Source organism: Halichoerus grypus, chromosome 3 (genome assembly GCF_964656455.1).
Source record: "Halichoerus grypus chromosome 3, mHalGry1.hap1.1, whole genome shotgun sequence".
Classification (NCBI taxonomy): domain Eukaryota; kingdom Metazoa; phylum Chordata; class Mammalia; order Carnivora; family Phocidae; genus Halichoerus; species Halichoerus grypus.
In genome coordinates this window covers 121,587,930-121,609,644 of record NC_135714.1, presented here as the reverse complement: position 1 = coordinate 121,609,644, position 21,715 = coordinate 121,587,930, and the positions used below count along the sequence as shown (strand labels likewise).

The window sequence follows — 21,715 nt, the reverse complement described above, 5'->3', positions numbered from 1 at the left end:
ATTTATAACTGAACCAGTTATAATGAAATTTAGGAGCAGTGATGCTCAAATCTCAGTGTAGCAAGAATTCTAAAGCAATGTTTCTATAACAACATCTTTTAAATTCCCTCTTGCAAATTATTGCCTATATTCCTCAATAACTTTGTCATCTGCTTCCTCCCTAAGGCATTACTCTCATCTTTTCCTCATGTTTTATTTGGGTTCTATTATCAAAGTATCGAGAGTCTTAAAATTCTTGTTACAAAGCTAAATCACCATTGAACATGCAGAGGACCAGACAGAGCAGAACAACGTTTTTTGGGGGAAAAAATTAGGCTGCTGAATACTCTGCTGTTGGTAAAAAGCAAATCAATAAATATAGTCTTCATCCTTGAGCCACATGTTGTGATCCACAAATCTGACTGACTAGTAAAAAAAAAAAAAGAGAGAGACAGATGGAATTTAGTGGAACAATGAGGTAGCAACAGGCACATTATTGTTCTGGACATGCGCTAACACAAGCAAAGTTTAAGCCCAATGCAACCTGACACATCGTAGGTATACAGTACATTTTGTTTCCTGCCCCCCAACCCCCATCTTCTTTGCATGCTTCACATATTATCTTAAATGAGAACAACCTTAAAATTTGTATGATATTAGCATTTTATTGTTGTAATATAGGAGCAAAAAATATAGCATTATTTCAGTTTGTCTAAAAAATTCTTGCATTAGGATGGCTTTCCTTCTTGTGTGTGTGTGTGTGTGTGTGTGTGTGTGTGTGTGATGATTTCTTGGGTTTTTTTTTTTTTTAAGATTTTTATTTATTTAAGAGAAAGAGCGAGAGTGAGCACAAGCAGGGGGAGGAGCAGAGGGAGAGGGAGAAGCAGACTCCCTATGGAGCAGGGAGCCCAAGGCTGGGCTTGATCCCAAGACCCTGAGATCATGACCTAAGCCAAAGGCAGACCTTAACTGACTGAGCCACCCAGGCTCCTCTTGGATTTATATCTTATCTTTCAACCTTAAACACTGAGTTGCTTATTTCCCCCTGACTTTCTAAAAACCTAAAATTAATACTGTTGGTTCATGTTATGGAGGAGTATTTATCCTCCTTGAAAAGTCAGGCCCTGATTTTGAATTTGGGACTTTTTTTTTTTTTTAAGTTCATTGCCTTAAAAGACCAAATAAAACCAAAAAAGGAAAAGAGAAAGAATTCCAAACATTCTAATCTTTTTATGCCAACTTTTATGTATTTTTTATTTTTCCAACAAATATTGCTTACGTTGGCAGTTATGCATGGTTCACATACTCTTGAGGGAAGTATGTGTTAATTAAAATCTCCCACACAACAGTTAAGGGGGAAATAACACGTTTTTGTTTTATCCCTATGAGGACTTAAAAACAGTTGTTTAATTGAAGGAAAAGCTGTGGTGGGTTAAGAGAGATATATTCCTGACCCTAATAGTCCCACATCTTATAAATATACAGTGATGACTTCAATGACCTCATCTTTCAGAATGATGAGAGAAACATACGTTAGAGAGGAAATTTGAGATGGCAGAAAAGAGAACACAAAGGGAAAATGCCAGATGAGAAAAATTACAGAAAGTAGCCTTGATTAGGTGAAAATATGCTAAAATGAACAGGCATGGCAAGATGTAATGCTAGACTCAATGAATTAAAGACTCTTAAAGATTCTACAGAGAATACTGAATGCTCATAGAATGTATACATTAATGGCCATAAATCAGTCAGTATGATATCGAGCCACATTTTTCTAAGAAGCAGCCTTCAGAAAATATTTAAAAGTGAATAGAGTATTCCCAATTACTTAGGAAAATCTCATTCTGTGGATATTAATATGAAGCAGGGACACTCTGTATTCTGCCATTTTACTGCACACAACTGAATTATCATGGAATGCAGTGCCCTGGGAACGAAGCAGTATTGTCCTCTGAACCCACTCAGGGGATCTGAACTGTAGAGATTAGCAGCCTAGGCTTCAAAAAATCGTTGTCTTAAAATTCTGGAGAGAAAGGAAGAATAAAGAACAGAAAGGAAGAAGAGACTAAATACAGGAAAGCATATTATACATGCTATACTGGCAAAGCAATTAGAAAGAGGGGCTATTCGGCTTAAGTGTTACATTTTTAAATGTATGTTGTAAATTTGTGTAATCTCGATTTAATCACTGGTATAGGATGGTAACTGTGAAACCATTTAACGGAGTACAGTAATTTATTAGACTGGAAACATAACCCAAATTGGCTTATCAGTTCATTAGTGGCATCTAATTTTCTGGAGTACAAGGAGAAAGATATATATGTGACATTTATAAGAAACCTGACCAAACAAAAAGAATTTGAGAAGTAAAAAAACTGTATTCTAGGCTGCAAGAGTCTTTCCGACAGCCTTGGGGAAGTGGCTGATCCTCTCAGCCATGGTAAGATAAGAATGGTGCTGTTGAGGGAGCCTCGAAGCCAGATGGTTATTTCCCTAAAGCCCTGTTTGTATAAGGCTGCTTTTTCATTCAAAATCCCCCATCCTCAGTGCCCTGGCCTTTTTTGCCCTTGAGGGGCATGGATATATCTCTTCCATTTTCACTATGAAGAGTCCATAGAGGGTACAAGAGGTAAGATTTCATCAAAGGAGGAGGTATGCTTCCATCAGGCTATATTGGGTTCTAGATATAACATTTATTTTCAATTGCAAGAAAAAGACAACTTATTAGCATTTGCAGTCTTCCTTTTTGATGAAGGAAGTATACAGAGCAGAGGAGCAAGTCTTTCCATAACCCGTTGGGACATCTCAGGTGTTAAAATAATGCCTCCCTGTGAGCACCACTCTCTGTATAAAGGAACACTAACCCCTCAGCTAAACCCCTGCTCATAGGTTGAGTTGACTATTTACATGCAGCTCATCTGCCGGGCAGACAGAAAATAAGCTTCTGTTATTTTTGGCTTCTTCTTTGGAAGTGCCTAGTCAGAGGTAAAGTTAACAAGTGTAAGCATACACATCTGATTCCATAGAAGGAAACATATTAATGATACCTATGATTTCTGAAATTAACAAATAATCCAGTAAAAGGTTTTAAAACATTTTTATTTATCTATATGAAAACAAGAAAATACCCACCCCCAAAAATCACAGCTATAAATTTAATAAAATGCTTTTACTGAAAAATCAGAAGGTTACACAAAATTAGGACCAACCTGGACCATGTTAAGCATATAACTACCATAAGAATATTGGAGAGATAAAATCCATTTTTGTGCCGAGCCATAACTATATTCATATTAACGTTAATAATAACATGTGCCTAGCATTCTAAGTAGATTGCTTCATATAATCTTTATAACAAATCTATGAAATATGTCCTTTTACGTTCATTCTAAAGATTAAAATATAGTGACTCGAAGAGGTAATTTATACAAAGTCACATAACCCCTTAGGCTGGATCCAGGTTTCAAATACAGTGTTATCTTGAGTGAAAAAGCCATTCCTCTATGTTCTTTATGCTATACTGTGTGGTTTCTCCTCTAAGCCTAACTTTCTTTTTGCTAATGTAAGAACAGAAAATAGAGATGTGAAAATTCTTGTCAAAGTCCCCTGCCCCCGTCTCCTTTGCTTGTGGCCATTGCTTTGTTCTGGAGGAAAGAGGATAAACTTTGTTAGATGCCACTAACACTGAATGGCAAGAAGAGAAATGAAATGGAGTGAGGCAAGAAAAATGACCTGACTTCAAAGAAGAAAGAGTCCTTAGGAGAAAGAGAGAGCTGCTTAGAGTCAACTGTGAATTCACAGCACCCCCGCAGCTCCTGCCTCTGCTCTTGTGAAAGCCTATGGCCTACATCTTTGCTAATTCGCACACTCCATATCCAATGAAGGTCCTAGAACGTTAGGATTTGGCCAGTGCTGCTGAATTTGAAGGCACCTGAATGAACAGTTGTGTTCTGCTTCTGATGATTATTGCTGGGACTGAACTCTCTGATAGCAGAGTATGGAGACAGTTCGAGGCTTCCAGCCAAAGTGGGCTAGAATGCTGACAAGGCTGTGTGGACTCAAGAGACTTGACATGATTTAGAAATGATGGCTGGATGAAGCAAAAACTGATATTTTATGAAAACAGTATTTCTGGGTAGAGAGAATATTTAACTTAACAAGAACGCTGCAGACCCTGCCCCTTAGCTCCTGGACCCTCATATAGTAGAACTACAAGAGCAAAAGATGATCTGTGCTATCTTCCTAAGACTCCAAGTAGTAGCTTGGAGCATCTCGAGCAGAGGTTAGAAACTTCTGGTCCTTAGGCCAGATCTAGTCACAGAGGTATGTTGTGTGGTTCTTACAGCTTTAGCCTACACAGTGACTGGAATTTCAAGCCCTGGACAAATCCTCAAATCAAGCCACGGTGGGCTTTCATTTCTTCGGGCAATGAATTTGAATAGAGGTCCCCTCTGGTAACATAGCATAAGCTTTCCAGTTTGCTCAATGCCTAGACCTCCCCCCGAGGTATTGAAGCTTTATTTATTTTTATTCTTGCACTTATAGCGAGCATTCCCTTCCATGGAGTGAGAGCTGTCTGGCTCCTGTATGAATCTGTGCTGGGGATGCCGGTGGGCATCTCATCAAAGCATTGGCAATAGAAGGTGAACCCTCATGTTGCTAGTTACTCCAGAAAAGTTAACAGAAAAAAAATAGCAGCTCAGAGCTCTTTTATTTTTTTAAATAAAAGTTTCAAATTATAGCTTTTTAAAAAAATACTCATTACTTCTATATTGCTAACTTTTTCCCTTTTCAGTAAAAAATAAAACAGTCTATTCAGTGGACACAAGCACATTTGAATCCCAACCTGTCAGCATCTTGTATATGTAAATTCTTCTGGACTTTGGGAACATTTTTTTTAAATAGCTTAGTCCAAAACAAAACCAGTAAAAAGGCAGCAATAAAAATTAAAATATATATATATATAGATAGATGATAGATAGATAGATAGATAGATAGATAGATAGATAGATAGATAGATAGAATGACTGCAGAGAGGCTTTTATTAACTGCCCATTTAATTCAAGAAATTCCTAAATGAATAAAACAAAACAACAGAAGCAAAACCCAAAGTGCGCTTTTAGTCTTATGAGTTGAAGAAGGCCATTTATGCAGAGCAGAGTTTTGTTTGGATAATGGGCAGTGGCAAGTATGGTTGGAAGACTGAGAAATAGAGTTTTCAGGCTTCTTTATTGGCTACCAAATAATTCTTATGCAGGTTAGACTATAGCGATCAAATGAGTAATATCGCCATGAAGCAATCCAATCACTCATCATTTATCACCCCTCCAATGGGACAGTTTCAGTATGTATAGATCCGTGGTGTGTATGGGTTTCACTATATGAAATGCAATGACTCATGCACTGGTTTGGTATTTACCAAGAAATATTGGACCTGGTGACAGTGTTTAAGGAGTTACCTGACTATGACTGAGTCAATAAAAAACATTTTACAGAATAATAAAACACTAAATATTGGTAAGTGTTGATATTAACATTGGTAAATTTAATATAGTGAAGGGCACCTGGGTGGCTCAGTTGGTTAAACAACTGCCTTCGGCTCAGGTCATGATCCTGGAGTCCCGGGATTGAGTCCCGCATCGGGCTCCCTGTTCAGGGGGGAGTCTGCTTCTCCCTCTGACCCTCCCCCCTCTCATGTGTTCTCTCTCTCTCAAATAAATAAATAAATAAATAAATAAATAAATAAATAAATAAAAATCTTTAAAATAATAATAAAAATATTAGTATAATGATACTGGTAAATTTTGTTTTTCATAGAAAATCCATTAATAAAAAGGGGCTAATGTCTTTCTCAACTCCACCCTAAGGGACAGGTAAACAGATGAAGAAATTGAGTGTCCAAGAGTTTGTGACTTAACATCACATAACTAAAAAACAAGGAATGTAGGAATACAGCTGAGGAATCCTGAATGATCTCAGAATCTTTACATGATATCTTACTGCGTAAGCATGAGGGAACAGAAAATCCTCTGGGCTGTTGGGAAGAAAAGAGATATGTACTGCCCAAGATAGGAGTTTAGTTTTTGTTTTCTGTGCTGTTTTTAGATACAGAATATAGAGAAATACGAAGTGTCATTATTGCTGTTTTTACTTCTTCAGTATTGCGATATCTGTAAATTGGGTTGGACAGAACATTTCAGTTTAATGAAGATTTTCCGTTTTTATTAGGAGTGAGTCTGAGAGTTTCACTGATAAAATGGAGAATAGCTGCTCACTTCTGGGAAGTAACCACAGCCCACAATCAAGCCTGATAAGAAATCTGAAAAGGAGTAACTTATTTTGAGCAAAGGTGTCATAAGCTCATCAGGTAGAGATGAGGCTACAACCAAGGAAGAGGGCAAGATGCATGTGTTTGAGGCAAATAAACTCCAGCTTTAAAATCCAGGGACAGATACAGTCAATATCAGTAAGTGGAGAGAAAGCTGTACACTCTGAACAGAGAAGCAAGCAAATGAGTGATGAAGTTAAACACATTCAAAAGGCAAGTAGAGGAAATGATCAAAGTAACCACCAAAGAACAGTAAAGTCTAAATCTAGCTTTTTTTTTTTCCTTCCGGAGATATGTTGACATTGAAACCTTGCATCAGTATTTCCTAAAACTGTAGATCTCTTGAGTCAGACAATAAAGAATCATGGCAGTGGGTCTTCCAAAGAGAGATGCCGTTGTGCGGGAGAGGAATTCAGTATGTCAAGAAAAGAAATGGAGCTAATGAGGAATGATGTAAACAAGCCACCAGGGTTTTACTAATGGAAATGTGAGTGCTTACTATTCCTAAGCCTCTAGTTCTTAATATGTAAAACTGAAATAATAATTCAAAGTTCTGTTTTGAGAAATCAAAATATAATTAGCAAAATGCCTCAAAAATAGGGAGGGCTAAATAAACTGTAGCTATTATATTTTCCACACATGCTTTCCTAAGCTCTCCTGTATTGACAGAGGCATTTAAATAGAGGTGGTTTAAATAAGGAACAAATCATGACATACAGGAATAAAAGGATCTCAAAGTCTGGCAAGAAGAGTTCAGAAGGTAAAAAATTTGCCCAGCATTGCCTAGCTAATAGAACTAAGCAAAAAAACAGAACTGTTTGATTCCAAAGCTCCTGCATTTTCCTCTATCCCATTCTGCTTCTATAAATGAGATGATCTGTAAGCCACTGAAAGGTGATAATTAGATTTAAAATTTCCTTTGCTTTCAAGTTTCCGATTTAAGCCGTAGTACCTCTGTCCCAGTGGATGAAGGTGCTGTAAATTGCTGCAGTGGCAGAACATAGCTTAAATGCAACTGTCCTTCTGTCCCTTACTGAAGCAGTCAGAAGTGTGGGGTAAGGATGGTGATACAGAGCCCGCACACTCTCACCTGGGATCTAGATCCCTGGTTCCCCCAGGCTGCCTTAAGCCACCAGCTGAGCATAAACTTGAACCCCCTCTGGTGAGGACACTTTGCATCAGACTTAGCCATCCAACTGCAGGTAGTAAAACTATTATTTCAAAGCCAGGGGAGAAGAGGTGTTGAGACATGCTGAAAAGGAATATATTTTTGGATTTTTTCCCCCAAATTGTGGGAATGATATGTGGGAGGAGAAAATATTCAAGTAAATATGGTATGGTGCAGAGCGTCTGTAATATGAGCCTGGTGTCTCAAGGGAAAGTTCCTACATTTGTGGCCCCAGGGCAAGAATTAACCCATTCTTATTCCACACTTCTCCCTCCCAGACTTGGCTGGAATCCCAGACAGAGGGCTTTTCTAACCCCTCATCTTCTTCCTCTGCCGCTCGCCTGTGGCTTGTGTGCTGCTTTGGTAGGGTAGCCCCTCGTCCCAGTTTCTGTCGCTGTGTTTGATCGTATCCAATAGATTGGTAAGGACCAAGGAAGGGTGCATCGGTACATTTGAACTACTCCCGCCAATGTCAATAAGGAACAGCATAAAGTTTCCCGGATATAGCCCAGCTCAGCTTACTTTGCCTAGGTGTGAATTAAAGCCCAGGGTTTAATGACTAATTAAAGTCCCTCAAGTCCCTGAGCTGTGTGTGCACAGTCGCCTGTTAGAGCTGGGATCCCAGGGAGGTCGGTCGAGACTAGCAGGAGCGGCAAATGCGGTCAGTGGAAATGAACCCTCAGTTCAGCTCCGCAGCACGTGACTTCCTATTTCTGTAAGGTACTTCCAAGGGACTTCCTCTGTAAAAATCAGTCTGAGTCCCGGGAGATTTCATTCAGCGCAGTCGCTAAGTTTACTTCCAACTCGGGACAGAAGTTTTCCCTGAGACACCGTGTTAGTTTCTTTTCTTTCTCTTTCCTCTGTCATTGCCAGCATGCAAGGATCTTGTGGCTCCCGTTCGTGATCGGAAGCTGAATACACTGGTGCAGATCTCAGTAATCCACCCCGCGGAGCAGGGTCTGACAAGATACTCAAGCACGGAAATTGTGGAGGTGAGTGAGCGTGCTGTGTGCCTGCCTTCCTCTGCCCTGCTGTCGCCTTCTCAGCCTCTCTCTGGATTTGAGCAAACAGCTGAAATAAGTTAGTCCATGGCCTGTAGCTATGCTGTGTTACTGTCCTGTGTCATTTAGGAAAGCATACCTGAGGTTATTAAAGCATGCATTGCTAACTTACCAAAATAAACAGATGAGAGGAGAGCTTGCCTTTTTCATAAGAGACCTTATTTTCTTTAGTAAATAGGAAAAAAAAAATCTCACTTTGAATCCTTAAATAGATCACCAAGTAGAGAAAAAAATACACATTTTTAAAAAATTAAATGGAATGAATACTTATTTGGGAGGAATAAAAGAGAGTCCTAAAGTGCCCCCAGAGAAGTTAAGTGTTTTTGCACTTTTCATTTTTTCCTGTGTTCTTCAGGCTGCCCATGGAAACTTTATATTCTTTGCTATTTGTGTGTGTCTTTTTAAAGTACCGTGTTTTTCAAAGAAAGGTAGGTGATTAATTTGAAAAACTGTAATGTTTCTAGCTAAAGGGTGTTACATTACTCATCAGATGAGAGATTTCCTATTTACATTTATTGTTACTAATATAACATTCAAAATGTGTCGGGAGGAAACTTGTTATTGTATTGGATCAGATTCAAAAGAGGAAGTGTTTCCCTTTTGATTATTTTGTTCTCATCACACATATTTCACGCACTTAGTGAATGAGAAATACGGAACATCTGGGACTACAGAAAGTGTGCTTTAAACTCCTTAGCTTTGCATGCTTTTTTTCAGATTTGTAAGCCCTGTCTGTTTTGACCGGGGAATTTCTCTGTAGGGAACTAAGCAGCCTACCCTAGACACCCGGTTTGCTCAGTGCTGCCCTGTGCTTGGCTGCTGGAATAAATGATTCAGACTGAACTCAACTCATTTCTCTAATGGGAATGACCCAGATCCTGCATGTAGCCTTGAATCTGCCCTTTGGAAACTTTAGGTTCCAATGCTGGTATAATTTGTAGTTAATGCTGTAGTTGAAATAACAAAAATAGTCCGTTCATATAGCGAAAACTTGACTAAAATTGTAAAATTGTTCATTTCTATGAAAAAAAAATTTCAAGTTTGTCCCAGTTTATTCTTAAAATATTGCCAAAACTTAAAAGAAATGATTTTGACACACTTCAGTTGTTTATGTTTGAACATACATAGCTGTTTTGGGCTGTTTTATTGACTGTTTTTCCAAAGTGTCTAACACAGTGCTGAACAAAAAGTAGTATTTGTTGAAGAAAAGGAGAAAGAATGAATGACTAAATAACTTGGGCTTCCAGAAACTCATAGACACCTGGTTTACTAAATTCTAGCAAACATCTCAATAATATTTGGCGATATTCATATTTAAATATAGATGTAAAATTTAGTGTTGGATGTCAGCTCTCTCAAAATGAAATCTGAGGCATTGAAATATCCTGTGCACTGCATCCTACGCTAGTAATTTTATAGCCCCAAATCCATCATATTTAGTTTCTTTCATTAGTTTTCAAATCGGTCTGAGAAAAAACACAGCTGAACACCTGAAAACAAATGGACATTATCAGAGCATGGCTTTCAATCAAATCATTACAGAAAGGAAGTAAATGGTACTTGATGAGCAAATAGCTTCATTTTAATTTGATCAGTCAATATCTTAGATCATTTGCGTGAATTTTAGGTTAAATCCATTAAATCTATTCTTAATGGACTGACAACTGACCCTAATTAAGGATTCTGCATATAATGAAAATAAATTGTTTTTCCAGAGTATTAGCAGTTCTGACACTGTTGCAGTGCCATTTACTATCAGCAGCTCTATCAGTATTTGGGGCTCTGGGCCTTGCTGTCGCCCACGAGCATCATTCGGCAATTCACATCGCTTTTCCAATAGAACTATTTCCTAGAAAAACAAACAGACTCAGACACACTTTCTGCATTCTCATGTGTCCCTGCATGCTGCCAACTGCAGTTGCTGCTTTATTGAATCAAAGTGGTCTGCTTGTGCTGTTACAGGGAACAAGAGACCCGCTGTTTTTGACTGGTGTCACATTCCCATCTGAGTATCCCATCTATGAGGAGACCAAAATAAAGCTAACAGTCTATGATGTCAAGGATAAGTCTCATGACACTGTAAGTACTTGTACATATTTCTCTTTTTTGGGGGGGGGGGAGGGGAAGGAGTTATGCTTTTCCAAACCATTGGGTTTGGATATAACTGGCATTTTTCAAAGAGGGTGTTTATACTGTGTTTATGCTTGTCTTATGTTTATAGTTTGCTGAGGATCCCCACCCCCACCCCTCCATGCCCAATTCATTTGGCAATTGGTGAGGAGCAAAAGCTTTCAGAACAGATTTTTCTCTTTCTCAGGAAGGCTGGCTTGATTTCTTGGTTTACCTTTCTGTGGTTGTTTTAAGGAGTTGCTGAAGGAGTCATAGTGTGGGCATAAGGCAAGTGGAAGAGATGAACTTTATATACTGTTTTAAAACTTTCTAGATATTGTAATTATTCTAAAACAGGAGGTTGATAAAGTGCTCTACTTTCACTGTTTATTCTGGACAAGACTGTGTAGAGAGATACTCCCTCTATTTTCCTGAAGTTGTTCTTGGCACCAAAGCAAACAGAGGGGGTAACGAGAAGCACTAGCCACACGTTTTAATCGGCCTCCTTGCGTGGAGGTTATGTAAAGCCCCCGTGGGCTTTTGTCCTAAATTCTTCAGTCTTCCTACAGGGTCTGACTTTTCTTCTCCCTGCATCAGACTGCCTGGTTAGATAGTCAAGGACCTAGGCACTATCTCTAGAGGCCATTCTTAAAATTCCTGGACAGAAGAGAATGCTGTTGGGTAGGTGCTGGGAAGGGGATGGCTTAAAAGGGGCCCTCTCCTTCAAATCTCTCCTGTCCGTTTTCAAGGCAGGGAAGCTACGGCAGTGTTGATGATCCATAGTGAGGCACATGCCAGGGAACACTTTGAAGGCAGGGAGGCCTTTAGGTTCCAGTAGAGTTTCTGTTGAAGCTAAGCGGTGCTGCTGGACACAGAGAATCACCCATACCTCATCTGGGGAAAACGTCACTTTAAACTCCACCCTCATGTAAGGTTATGGTTCAAATAGATAATGGGAGGAGGTGATGCAACTGTGCAGGGGAGTAGTAAGCAGAGAAATGATTAGGATGATGTGAACTGTGGGATTTTCTGTTCCTCCAAGCACACGATCAAATTCAATTCCCCCAGCAATCCCAAAGCATAGACAGGACAGAATATGGCAAGGGCAGAGGTCTAAGAACACTTACAGAAATGAATGTTTCCCCTAAACTCTTGAGTTTGTGAAGTCCTTAGAAATGTCAGAGTTATGGGGTGCCTGGGTAGCTCAGTTGTTAAGCGTCTACCTTCAGCTCAGGTCATGATCCCAGGGTCCTGGGATCGAGCCCTGCGTCGGGCTCCCTGCTCCGTGGGAAGCCTGCTTCTCCCTCTCCCACTCCCCCTGCTTGTGTTCCCTCTCTCGCTGTGTCTCTCTCTGTCAAATAAATAAATAACATCTTAAAAAAAAAAAAAAAAGAAATGTCAGAGTTAGAAATATGAAATACCTAAGATGTTTCTATCCCCTTTACTCTCCCTCATTTAAAATGTGCATGGATGTTAATGATTTACAGATAGATAATTAGCTTACTCATTAATTATGCTTTTTATTGGCTTCTATTCTGAAAGCTACTTATTTAAGGTCTATTAAAGACTTCCTTCCTTCATCAGAGGTGTCATCACATAAAAGTATTGGATGAACCTGAATCCCTGCTATGAAATAAGACTTGTGAAATTTGAGCATACTTAAGAGATGCAGCCAGCTTTCATTTACTAAGAGCTGTTAATTAAGGCATAAACTCTTCCTTAAAATAACTAACAATTAGCCCTGGTGATGGAAGTGTAAATAGAAACACAGTTTATTAATATGCTAATAGTCCCCATGGACATACAGTCTTTATCCTGGCCCTTGTTCTCTCATTTCTTAAGATTTTCTTTGGGTTGGGGGCGGGGAGGGGGGAAGGGAAAGCAGGAAGTGGTTTTCAAGTACAGTTTATAATTGTGAGCACTTAACAACCTAAAAAAATTAAGATCATAGTACTTTTAAGGCCTAAGAAATGAGAATATGTATATGTGTTTTAGAAAATTAATGAATTATGTGCATGTATTTAAAAGTAGTTTAAATATTTGATCCTAGCAAAGCATTGATCATGTTAGGCTGACCCAGAACAACGAGATTTTTCTACTGACTGAAAACTAATGAGTTGAGTCAGATGACTAAGTTGCTTGCCCTTTCCTATTGAATTTATCATTACTGGGATTTCATCAGTCAAATAAATGTGTTACTTTGCCATTTCATATTCATTTACATACCTATTAATATTAGATATTTTTAAAGAGAAATGATAACCTTTCATCTGTGCCCTTGATACTGCTAATATGTAACTGGTTGTTGTTCTTGTATTCCTCTAAACATTGGACCTAAGATTGATTATCTTACTTAGTAACTTCAGCAGAAATGCAATTAATCATTGTAACCAAGGAGAAGAGTCTGTCCATTCAGAATGACTGTTGTTTCCTCCTACTACATCCTTCATCCTCCTCATTCACTGCAGTAAGTCTTGCACTGTGGCAGATGGATAGATAATGCTTGGCAGGTGGGGAGGTGGGGTACGGTGGGTGACAGGGTCATTATTAAAATTGGAGTGACCTTTTTACTATTTTCCTCATCATGAGAAAATGATCTGTTTTCTCAGAATGTGCGGCTCTAACATCCAGCTGTTTGGTGGGGACTTCAAAGCTTGAAATTGAAGCCCATGGCTAGGATGGGAGAGCCCAAGTTCAGACAGTGGAGCTGGTATCTTCTGGATATATACTGGTTGTGTGCTCTATTTTAAACTTCCTGGAAAATGAAACAACATAGACACAATTGCTTTTAGCACATAGCTCACAGTGTTCAGCCCTAGGGAATCAAGCTGGGACTATGGGTCTTTCATATGTTACAGAAAAAACTCAGAAGAAGGTGAAATTTACATAGGAGAAGAACATCACCATCAAACTTTGTCTTTTTCCCTTCCTCCCATGCAACTGGTGTCTTGGAAGATACTGAAGAAGCTCTTTCAACACCACACTGAGGATAGCCATCAATCTGCAAACATATAATTAGGTCACAAAATTGGCTTTGCTCATGGTAGAAATTTGAATTTCTGTCTATTTTGCAGGAGTACACATTGCTTCATTTGTTCTTAGAGTAAATAAATGTTTGCTGTATCCTCAACTTGTTAGATGTTCATTTATAGGACAGAGTCCTGTGTCCAGTAGATACGGAACATTTCTCAGGTGATATTTTTTACTGCCAGTTACTAGCAACTCTCCATTTGTACCTTTCAGAAAAAAGTGACCTTATCAAGATTGGATGTAAATTTATTACATTATGTGAGTTATTATGTCCGAGGCAGTTTATTTCTAGCACAATTCCCTACATGGAAGTGTCCAGTTTTTTGTGTTTTTCTATGGAAAAGAAAATCATTTACATTTGGTATACTCTGACTTGCTTTGATTTTCTACACTAACTTCTTAGAAGGTTAGGTCTAATTATACTTGTTGAGATACAAATTCTGTAAGCTTGCCTTCTCTTTGTAGAAGATACAGTACAGCTGATTAGGAAAAGAAACTGATACTATCGATCACTAAGCACATACCAAGCACTGTGTTTAAATTTGTTATACATGGTTTTTTCTTTACTCTCCAAAAAATTCATTGAGGGAGGTATTACCTTGCCCATTTTAAAGGTGAAGAAACTGAGATTCTGAAAACTTAAGTAGGCCAAGTCAAAAATCGTTTCTTTTCTCCAGAGTACATATATTGTTAGGATTACCCTCATTTTCACTTACGCATGGTGGTATTTTTACTTCAGCTGATGCTTTAAAAATATTCTTCAGTTGGGGTGCCTGGGTGGCTCAGTTGGTTGAGCGACTGCCTTCGGCTCGGGTCATGATCCTGGAGTCCCGGGATCGAGTCCCACATCGGGCTCCCTGCTCAGCGGGGGGTCTGCTTCTCCCTCTGACCCTCTTCCCTCTCTTGCTATCTGTCTCTCATTCGCTCTCTCTCAAATAAATAAATAAAATCTTTAAAAAAATGATATTAAAAAAATATCCTTCAGTTGGATCTTCAAAATTGATTGAGAAAAAAAAAATGTCGGTATGCCAGTATAGGGGAAAAAACATACCCCAAATTTTTAAGCGCTTAGATTAAGCATGTATAACTAATTGCAAATGTCTGAATAAGTTTTATGAAGTGGCCAACTAATATTAATGAAAAGGTAGCTGTTATTACCTGTTGTGAAATGGTTAAGTTTATGCCTTAGACTTTTGCTTTTGTCCACCTGGCCCTTTCCTTTTGTGTGTACTGCATGGTCCTCTCAACTTGTTGGTTCACTTTGCCTTTTGTAATGCTCTGGTCTCTATTGTAACATAATTTGCAAGGGGAGTTACCAATTCCGTATAGAAGTAGTTCAGGGTTCTAAGATGTTGCTGCCCTTCACAAATAATTTCACTTCCTTTCTATCTGTTGATGAATAGTATATATTTACAAAGGCATATTTATATTTTATTGAGGCATAATTTACATATAACAAAATGGACAGATCTAAAGTGTTCAGTTCAATGAGTTTGATAGTTGCATATGGCCACATAACCTCTACCCGACGCAAGATATAGAACATTTCCATCATTCCAGAAAGTTCTTTTGTGCCCCATTCTGGTCAATTGCCACCCCACATACTCTGAGGCAACCACTTTTCCATATATAACAACATGGATTTGTTTTGCTTGTTGAAATGTATGTGAATAAAATCATATAATATGTGTTCCCTTGTGCCTGGTATCTTTTGCTCAACATATTTTTGAGGTTCATATATGTTGCTGAATGGTATTATTACTGAATGGTATTATGTTGCAGTGATACCACAGTTTGTTTATTCATTCTCTTATTTACATTTCTCTACATTTAATAACTTACAGCTTTTGACAACAATGAACTAAGTGTCTGTGAATATTCGAGTACAAGTATTTGTGTGGATATTTTTTATTTTGGGAGGTAAATACTGAGGAGTTAAAATTGTTAAGTCATAGGGCAGATAGATGCAGGTTTAACTGTTTTAGAAACTGCCAACGGTTCTTCAAAGTTATTGTATGACTTTATTCTCCTACTCTTACTTCTGTGTGAGAGTTCCAATTAACTCCACCAATGATGATATTGTCAATCTTTTTCATTTAGCATTCTAGTGGGTATGAAGTGGTTATCTTACTGGGTCTTAATTTGCATTTTCCTGATGACTAATTCTGTTAAGCCCTTTTTCCTGTGCTTATTGGCCATTCATCTATCTTTTTTTTTTAAGATTTTATTTATTTATTTGAGAGAGAGAGAGAAAATGAGAGGGGGAGGGGCAGAGGGACAAGCAGATTCCCCATTGAGCGAGGAGCCAATGCAGGGCTGGATCCCAGGACCCTGAGATCATGACCTGAGCTGAAGTCAGACGCTTAACTGACTGAGCTACCCAAGGACCCCTCTTTTTTTTTTAAATGACGTTTCTGCTCAAGACTTTTTTCTTTTTAAAAAGTGGGGTTTTTTTTATTGTTAATTTATAAGAACTTTTCATATATGTGGATGTAAGTGCTTTTATGAATATATGTGTTACCAAAAAAAAGGATATATGTGTTACAGGTCCCCTCTCTTCCCTTTGGCTTGCCTTATAATTTCCTTAATGATGTATTTTGTTGTTCAGAGACTTTAAATTCTGAGTAAGTTCAGTTTATCAATCTTTTCATTAGTGCTTTTTGTGCCCCCAAAGATGATTATGCTTTGGGTCATGAGAATATTCTCCAGGGTCTTCCTTCAAAATGTTTTATTGTTCTAGCCTTTACATTTATGAATAAGATAGGAATCAAAGTTATTTTCCCCTATGTAGATAATCTAGTTATTGCAGCACTATTTGTCAAAAATACTTTTTTCTTCACTAAATTCAGTAGGTGCCTTGACTAGAAATTCAATGGTCTACGGATAGATGCAGGTCTATTTCTCGATGATCTGTTCTGTTCCATTGATCACTTTGTCTAGCTTCATGACCACATGACTATTGTAGCTTTATAGTAAATCCTGAAATAGGTGATTTAAGTCCTCTATCTTTGCCAGCTTTGTTTTTTTATCAAGGTTTTGGTTTTGCCTATTCTAAGAGCCTTAGTTTTTCCACATAAGTTTGAGAATCACTTGTCGATTTCTTCAAAAAGCCCGTTGGGATTTGGATTGGAATCGTGTTAAATCTGTAGATCAATTTGGAGAGACTGGACATCTTAACAATATTGAGTCTGTTGATCTATAAATATGGTAGGCATATCATTCCACTTACTTAGGTATTTAAATTTTATCAGCAATGTATTTGTGTTCAGATCCTTTGTGTGTGGTCATAATACATTTTAAGACAGGTATTTTTGATAGTTTTTCATGCTAACGTACGAGGGATTTTTAAAAATATAGTTTTAAATTCCTGTTTGTTAGTAGATAGAAATACAGTTACTTTTTGTGTATTGACCTTGTATCCTGCAGTCTTGCTAAATTCACATGTTAGTCCTAAAACACTTTTTAAGACTCCATAGGGGTTTGTAAACATATGATTATGTTATCTGTGAATAATGAAAGATTTTTATGTTTCCTTTTCCAGTCAAAGTGCATTTTATCTTTCCTTATTGCACTAGCTCGGTGCAATAGGACTTTCAGTACAATATTGATAGAAGTGGTAAGAGTGGAAATTCTCGTTTTGTTTCCAGATTTAAGGTGGAAGTGTTCAGTATTTCACCATTAAATTTGATCTTAACTGTAGGCTTTTCAGAGATGTCTTTTATCAGATGGAGGAATTTCCCTCTATCCCCAATTTCCTGTGAGGTTTTTTTTTTTATCATGAATCATGTTGAATTTAGTCAAATGACTTTTTTGGTATATATTGAGATGCTCAAATGTTCTTCTTACTTACTCTGTTAATGGAGTGAATTACATTAATTGTCTCTGTAAGTTAAACCAACCTTGGATTCCTGGAGCAATATTTTCACTATGCAGCAATCTCACCTCTTTCTCAAGCTTCAGCCTAGCGCATGGGGAGATCAACCTCTGCTCTTCTGCCTCACATTGGAGAAAGCCCCGTGCAGCTCCTTGGTGAATCTCTCAGCTCTCCTGCACATTGAAATGTCCTCCTTCAGTATGTGACTTTCAGTGGGAAGGAGTAGGTGAATGGGCAAGACCCATGCTATGGCTAGGGCTCCTCAGGATTCAGATCTCTCATGCCAGGTAACATGTGCTCATTAAAAGTTTATTGCAAGTCCAGCTGGTTTCTATGGAATGTCCTCCCCTGCTGCTGCTCAGCCAGGAATAATACGGACCATGGGCATTTCTTCCTCCAGGAAGGGTCTGTCATTCCCTGGATTTCATTTCATTTTGGTTGCTTGACACCCTCAGTTTTCTGATGGGTTTAGCAAAAACTCTGATTTGGTAGTGTCTCTGACTTCTTAGTGTTCCTTAAGGGTGACAGTCTCTCTTGCAAGTTTTTGCATCTTAACCAGAAGCAGAAGTGCTACAAATTTCTTTCCTTTAGCACTTATGCTACTCTCTATATATTAGCATTTCCATCTCTACCTTTTTCCCCTCCTCTGTCATCCACGTATCAAGTGCATTACAGTCCTTGCTGCTCTTTACACTGTTTTTCCCTTTCTCTCTCTCTGCTACTGTCTGCATTTGCACAGTACTCCCTCTCTATCATCTGTCCAGGGCTTTTGTTCGTTTTTTGTCTTTGTTTTTGTTTGGGCTCCCACAATAGAGGAAAGACTATTCAATACCTCCTAACTTTCCATAAGAAAATAATGATGTTGGCAGGGAGAAAGACTGGCTATTTGACAGTGAAATAAGAAAATGAATTGACTCATGATGCAAAGTATGTTTCTTACAAAATCTTTTGGCCTTAGCAGAGTGGCTGTTTGACTGTGAAGTACCCACATCCTTATTTCATGGAGATCAGCAAAACTGTACTTTGAGTATTTTCGCACTTGGCTGTCTATGAATGTGTGAGTTTTAGAAACATTGTTTAACCTAGTTTAAAACAACAACAACAACAACACAATAATACCTAGAATTAATATGCCTTTTTTCCAATTAAAATAGAAATGATGAGGTAGGGCCACTTTCCATTCTCTTTTCAAAGCTGGGAAACTTAATTAATGTTAATCACAAACATAGAGGAACATAATTTACCCTGTGTTTCCTAATGGACTCTTATTCGACTGAGTCCTACCTCCACTGAATATTTAAGAATGGCTTTTAAGTTTTTACTTTTGTAAGTTTTTGGGCAGTGAGCCCTTTTATTTTTAAGAATCATGAGATATCACTGGGAAGGGTGGTTGGGAGAGTTGCAGGGTAACTCTAGTTTGAACGAGTTGAGTCCACAAACTGGAATTTAGTCATGTCTATATAAATCTCATTTGATGGGTGTTGCCCAGAAGTTTTAGGAAGCTCTCTGATCTCTCATCACAAGGGAGTAGAAATTTAGGCAGTTAGGTTTCACCTAAGAATACAGCCTACATAAATAGGGAGCACTTTAATACCCAAATCTGATGAATTTTTTTTTTTTTTAAAAAGCAATAACCAAATTTCAATTAAAAACAAAGGTACATAAATTATAATTGAAATACTATTCAGTAGAGTTCATCTGTGTGGAAAAAGAAAAATATGATCTGAAAAGCAAAAATGGTTCAATATCAATATGTCTATCAACATGATCCATTTTATTAATAACTAAAGGAGAAAACTCATTTGATTCTGTCAATGGATGCTAAAGACTTCTTTAGTAAATCTAGTGGCCACATCTAATAAAAAATAGATTATATTATATAACAAAAATCTATCCTAATAAGATAATATAAATGTTCTAAACAATGAAATGCTAAAGTCATTTCAACTAGACACCAAATTAACCACTCTCATCATTATTATTCAACATTTTCTTGGAGGCTGTAGAAAATGAAATGAGAAAGTTATATTACTTATATAAAATTTGGAAGGCAGAAAAGCAAAACTATTTCTCTATTGATATGATTAAAATATAGAAAGCCCAAGAGACTTTAGATAAAGACCAAATATGATTTGGTAAGTTGGTTGGTTATAAGATCAATATATTTAAAAATCAATAGCTTCCTTGTTTTATAGCATAAATTACATAGAAAAGTATAAAATCTTATTGAAGACTATAAAATAAGATCTTTGCCAATAGGAAAACTTGTGTTAGAAAAAATTATAGGGGCACCTGGGTGGCTCAGTCCTTAAGTGTCTGCCTTCGGCTTAGGTCATGATCCCAGGGTCCTGGGATTGAGCCCCGCATCGGGCTCCCTGCTCAGCGGGAAGCCTGCTTCTCCATCCCCCACTCCCTCTGTGTTCCCTCTCCTGCTGTGAATCTCTCTCTCTGTCAAATAAATAAATAAAATCTTAAAAAAAAAAGAAAAAAATTATAATTACTGTAAAACAAAAATTGATCTAAATTCAATTTATAAATTTAATATAATTTCAAATGAAATAGCATAAGTATTCTTATGGAGAGGGATTTGGGGGATTGGATAAAATGATCTTAAAATTTACTTTATTAAATCAATATCCAAAAATAGCCAAGGACATTTTTAAAAATAGTAAGATTTACCTGATCAGGCATCAAAACAAAACATAAAGCTACTGCAGTCAAATCTGTATGGTTTGATCATAGGAATGGACAAATAGAGAAGTGAGACAGAATATCAAATCCAAGACCACATTCCAGGATACATGGTGATTAACTCTATGAGATGGTTTAACTCAGCAGGTAAAAAGAACGGGGCTTGGGGCGCCTGGGTGGCTCAGTTGGTTAAGCGACTGCCTTCAGCTCAGGTCATGATCCTGGAGTCCCTGGATCGAGTCCCGCATCGGGCTCCCTGCTCGGCAGGGAGTCTGCTTCGTCCTCTGACCCTATCCCCTCTCGTGTGTTCTCTCTCTCTCATTCTCTCTCTCTCAAATAAATAAATAAAATCTTTAAAAAAAAAAAAAAAAGAACGGGGCTTAATATAAAAAGTACTGGTTAAATACTGTCCATCTGGATGTAAATGATAGTACAGTCATGTCATATTTTATGTATAAAAATACATTTTTGGTAGATTAATTAAATATAGAAACTAAATTGTATTAAAGCTCTTATAAGATAGCTTAAAAGATTGTACAATCTAGAAGCAGGAGGTAGGGAAGTTTTTCTTAAGAATGGGAATCCAGATAGGTTGGCATTTGACCATATGGAAATCTACACATTTTACATGAGAAAAAATATATGGCATAAACAAGAGAGAAAAAGTAGATATGGAAAATTATATGCAAGTCAAAGATTGGTGGATTAATCCCTATATTATTTAAAAAGTTCTTCCAAGTTTAGAAAAGGGCATTTGAAGAGGTAGTCCTCAGAAAAATAAATTCAACTGACCAAGAAGCATTAAAAAATGTTCTAACTATATTTTCTTGGAGACACAAAATTAAGATAGTAATGTGATCATCAATTTACAAATAGACTGACAAAAAAAATTAAAGACCATTGCTGGCAGGGATGTGGGAAAAAGTGTACTGTCATGCACTGCTGATTTAATGTGAAAATTTGCAACTTAAAAAAAACAATCTGCCGGCATTTATTAAAATGGAAAGTAAGTGTACATTTTGATTTAGCAACGTTATTCCTGGGTATTAACCTCTTAGAAGTAAAACACTTGTACTTGAGGATGTATGGAAAAGGATATTTGAGCATTGCTCAAATAGTGAAAAACTGGAAACAGGGGAATGGCTATCAGTAGTGGAATGTGTGAATAAATTCTGGTGTGTCCAAACTAGGGATATTATGAAGCCTTAGAAAAAGTGGTTGTAATTAACGGGAGCTCTAAAAGCAGACTTGGAAGATTCAGGAGGGACTGCGTAATTGAGAACAGCAAATGCCAAAAATGGTGAGTAATATAATTTCATTAAAAAAAAAACCTAATGAAAAATGCCTTCATATATGTGTGTGTGTTGTTTTTGTATTTAAGAAATATACACTTGTGGATCACTGTCCTGAGTATATAGAAAATGTAGGAGGATGAAGGCAGTGGATTGGGTGGGGGAGGAGGGGTGTGGATAATG

At 37.6% G+C, this 21,715-nt stretch overlaps 1 protein-coding gene across 4 annotated transcripts in view; it reads left to right on the top strand.

Moving 5' to 3' along the window:
• Positions 1–21,715, top strand: part of INPP4B (inositol polyphosphate-4-phosphatase type II B) — an 802,990-nt gene that overhangs the window by 438,650 nt on the left and 342,625 nt on the right. For all 4 annotated transcript variants that reach the window (XM_078069264.1, XM_078069263.1, XM_078069261.1 and 1 more), the window contains 2 exons: positions 8,349–8,467; positions 10,499–10,615. In XM_078069264.1, the coding sequence (XP_077925390.1) occupies positions 8,349–8,467; positions 10,499–10,615 (236 nt within the window). The remainder of the gene's footprint in view (positions 1–8,348; positions 8,468–10,498; positions 10,616–21,715) is intronic.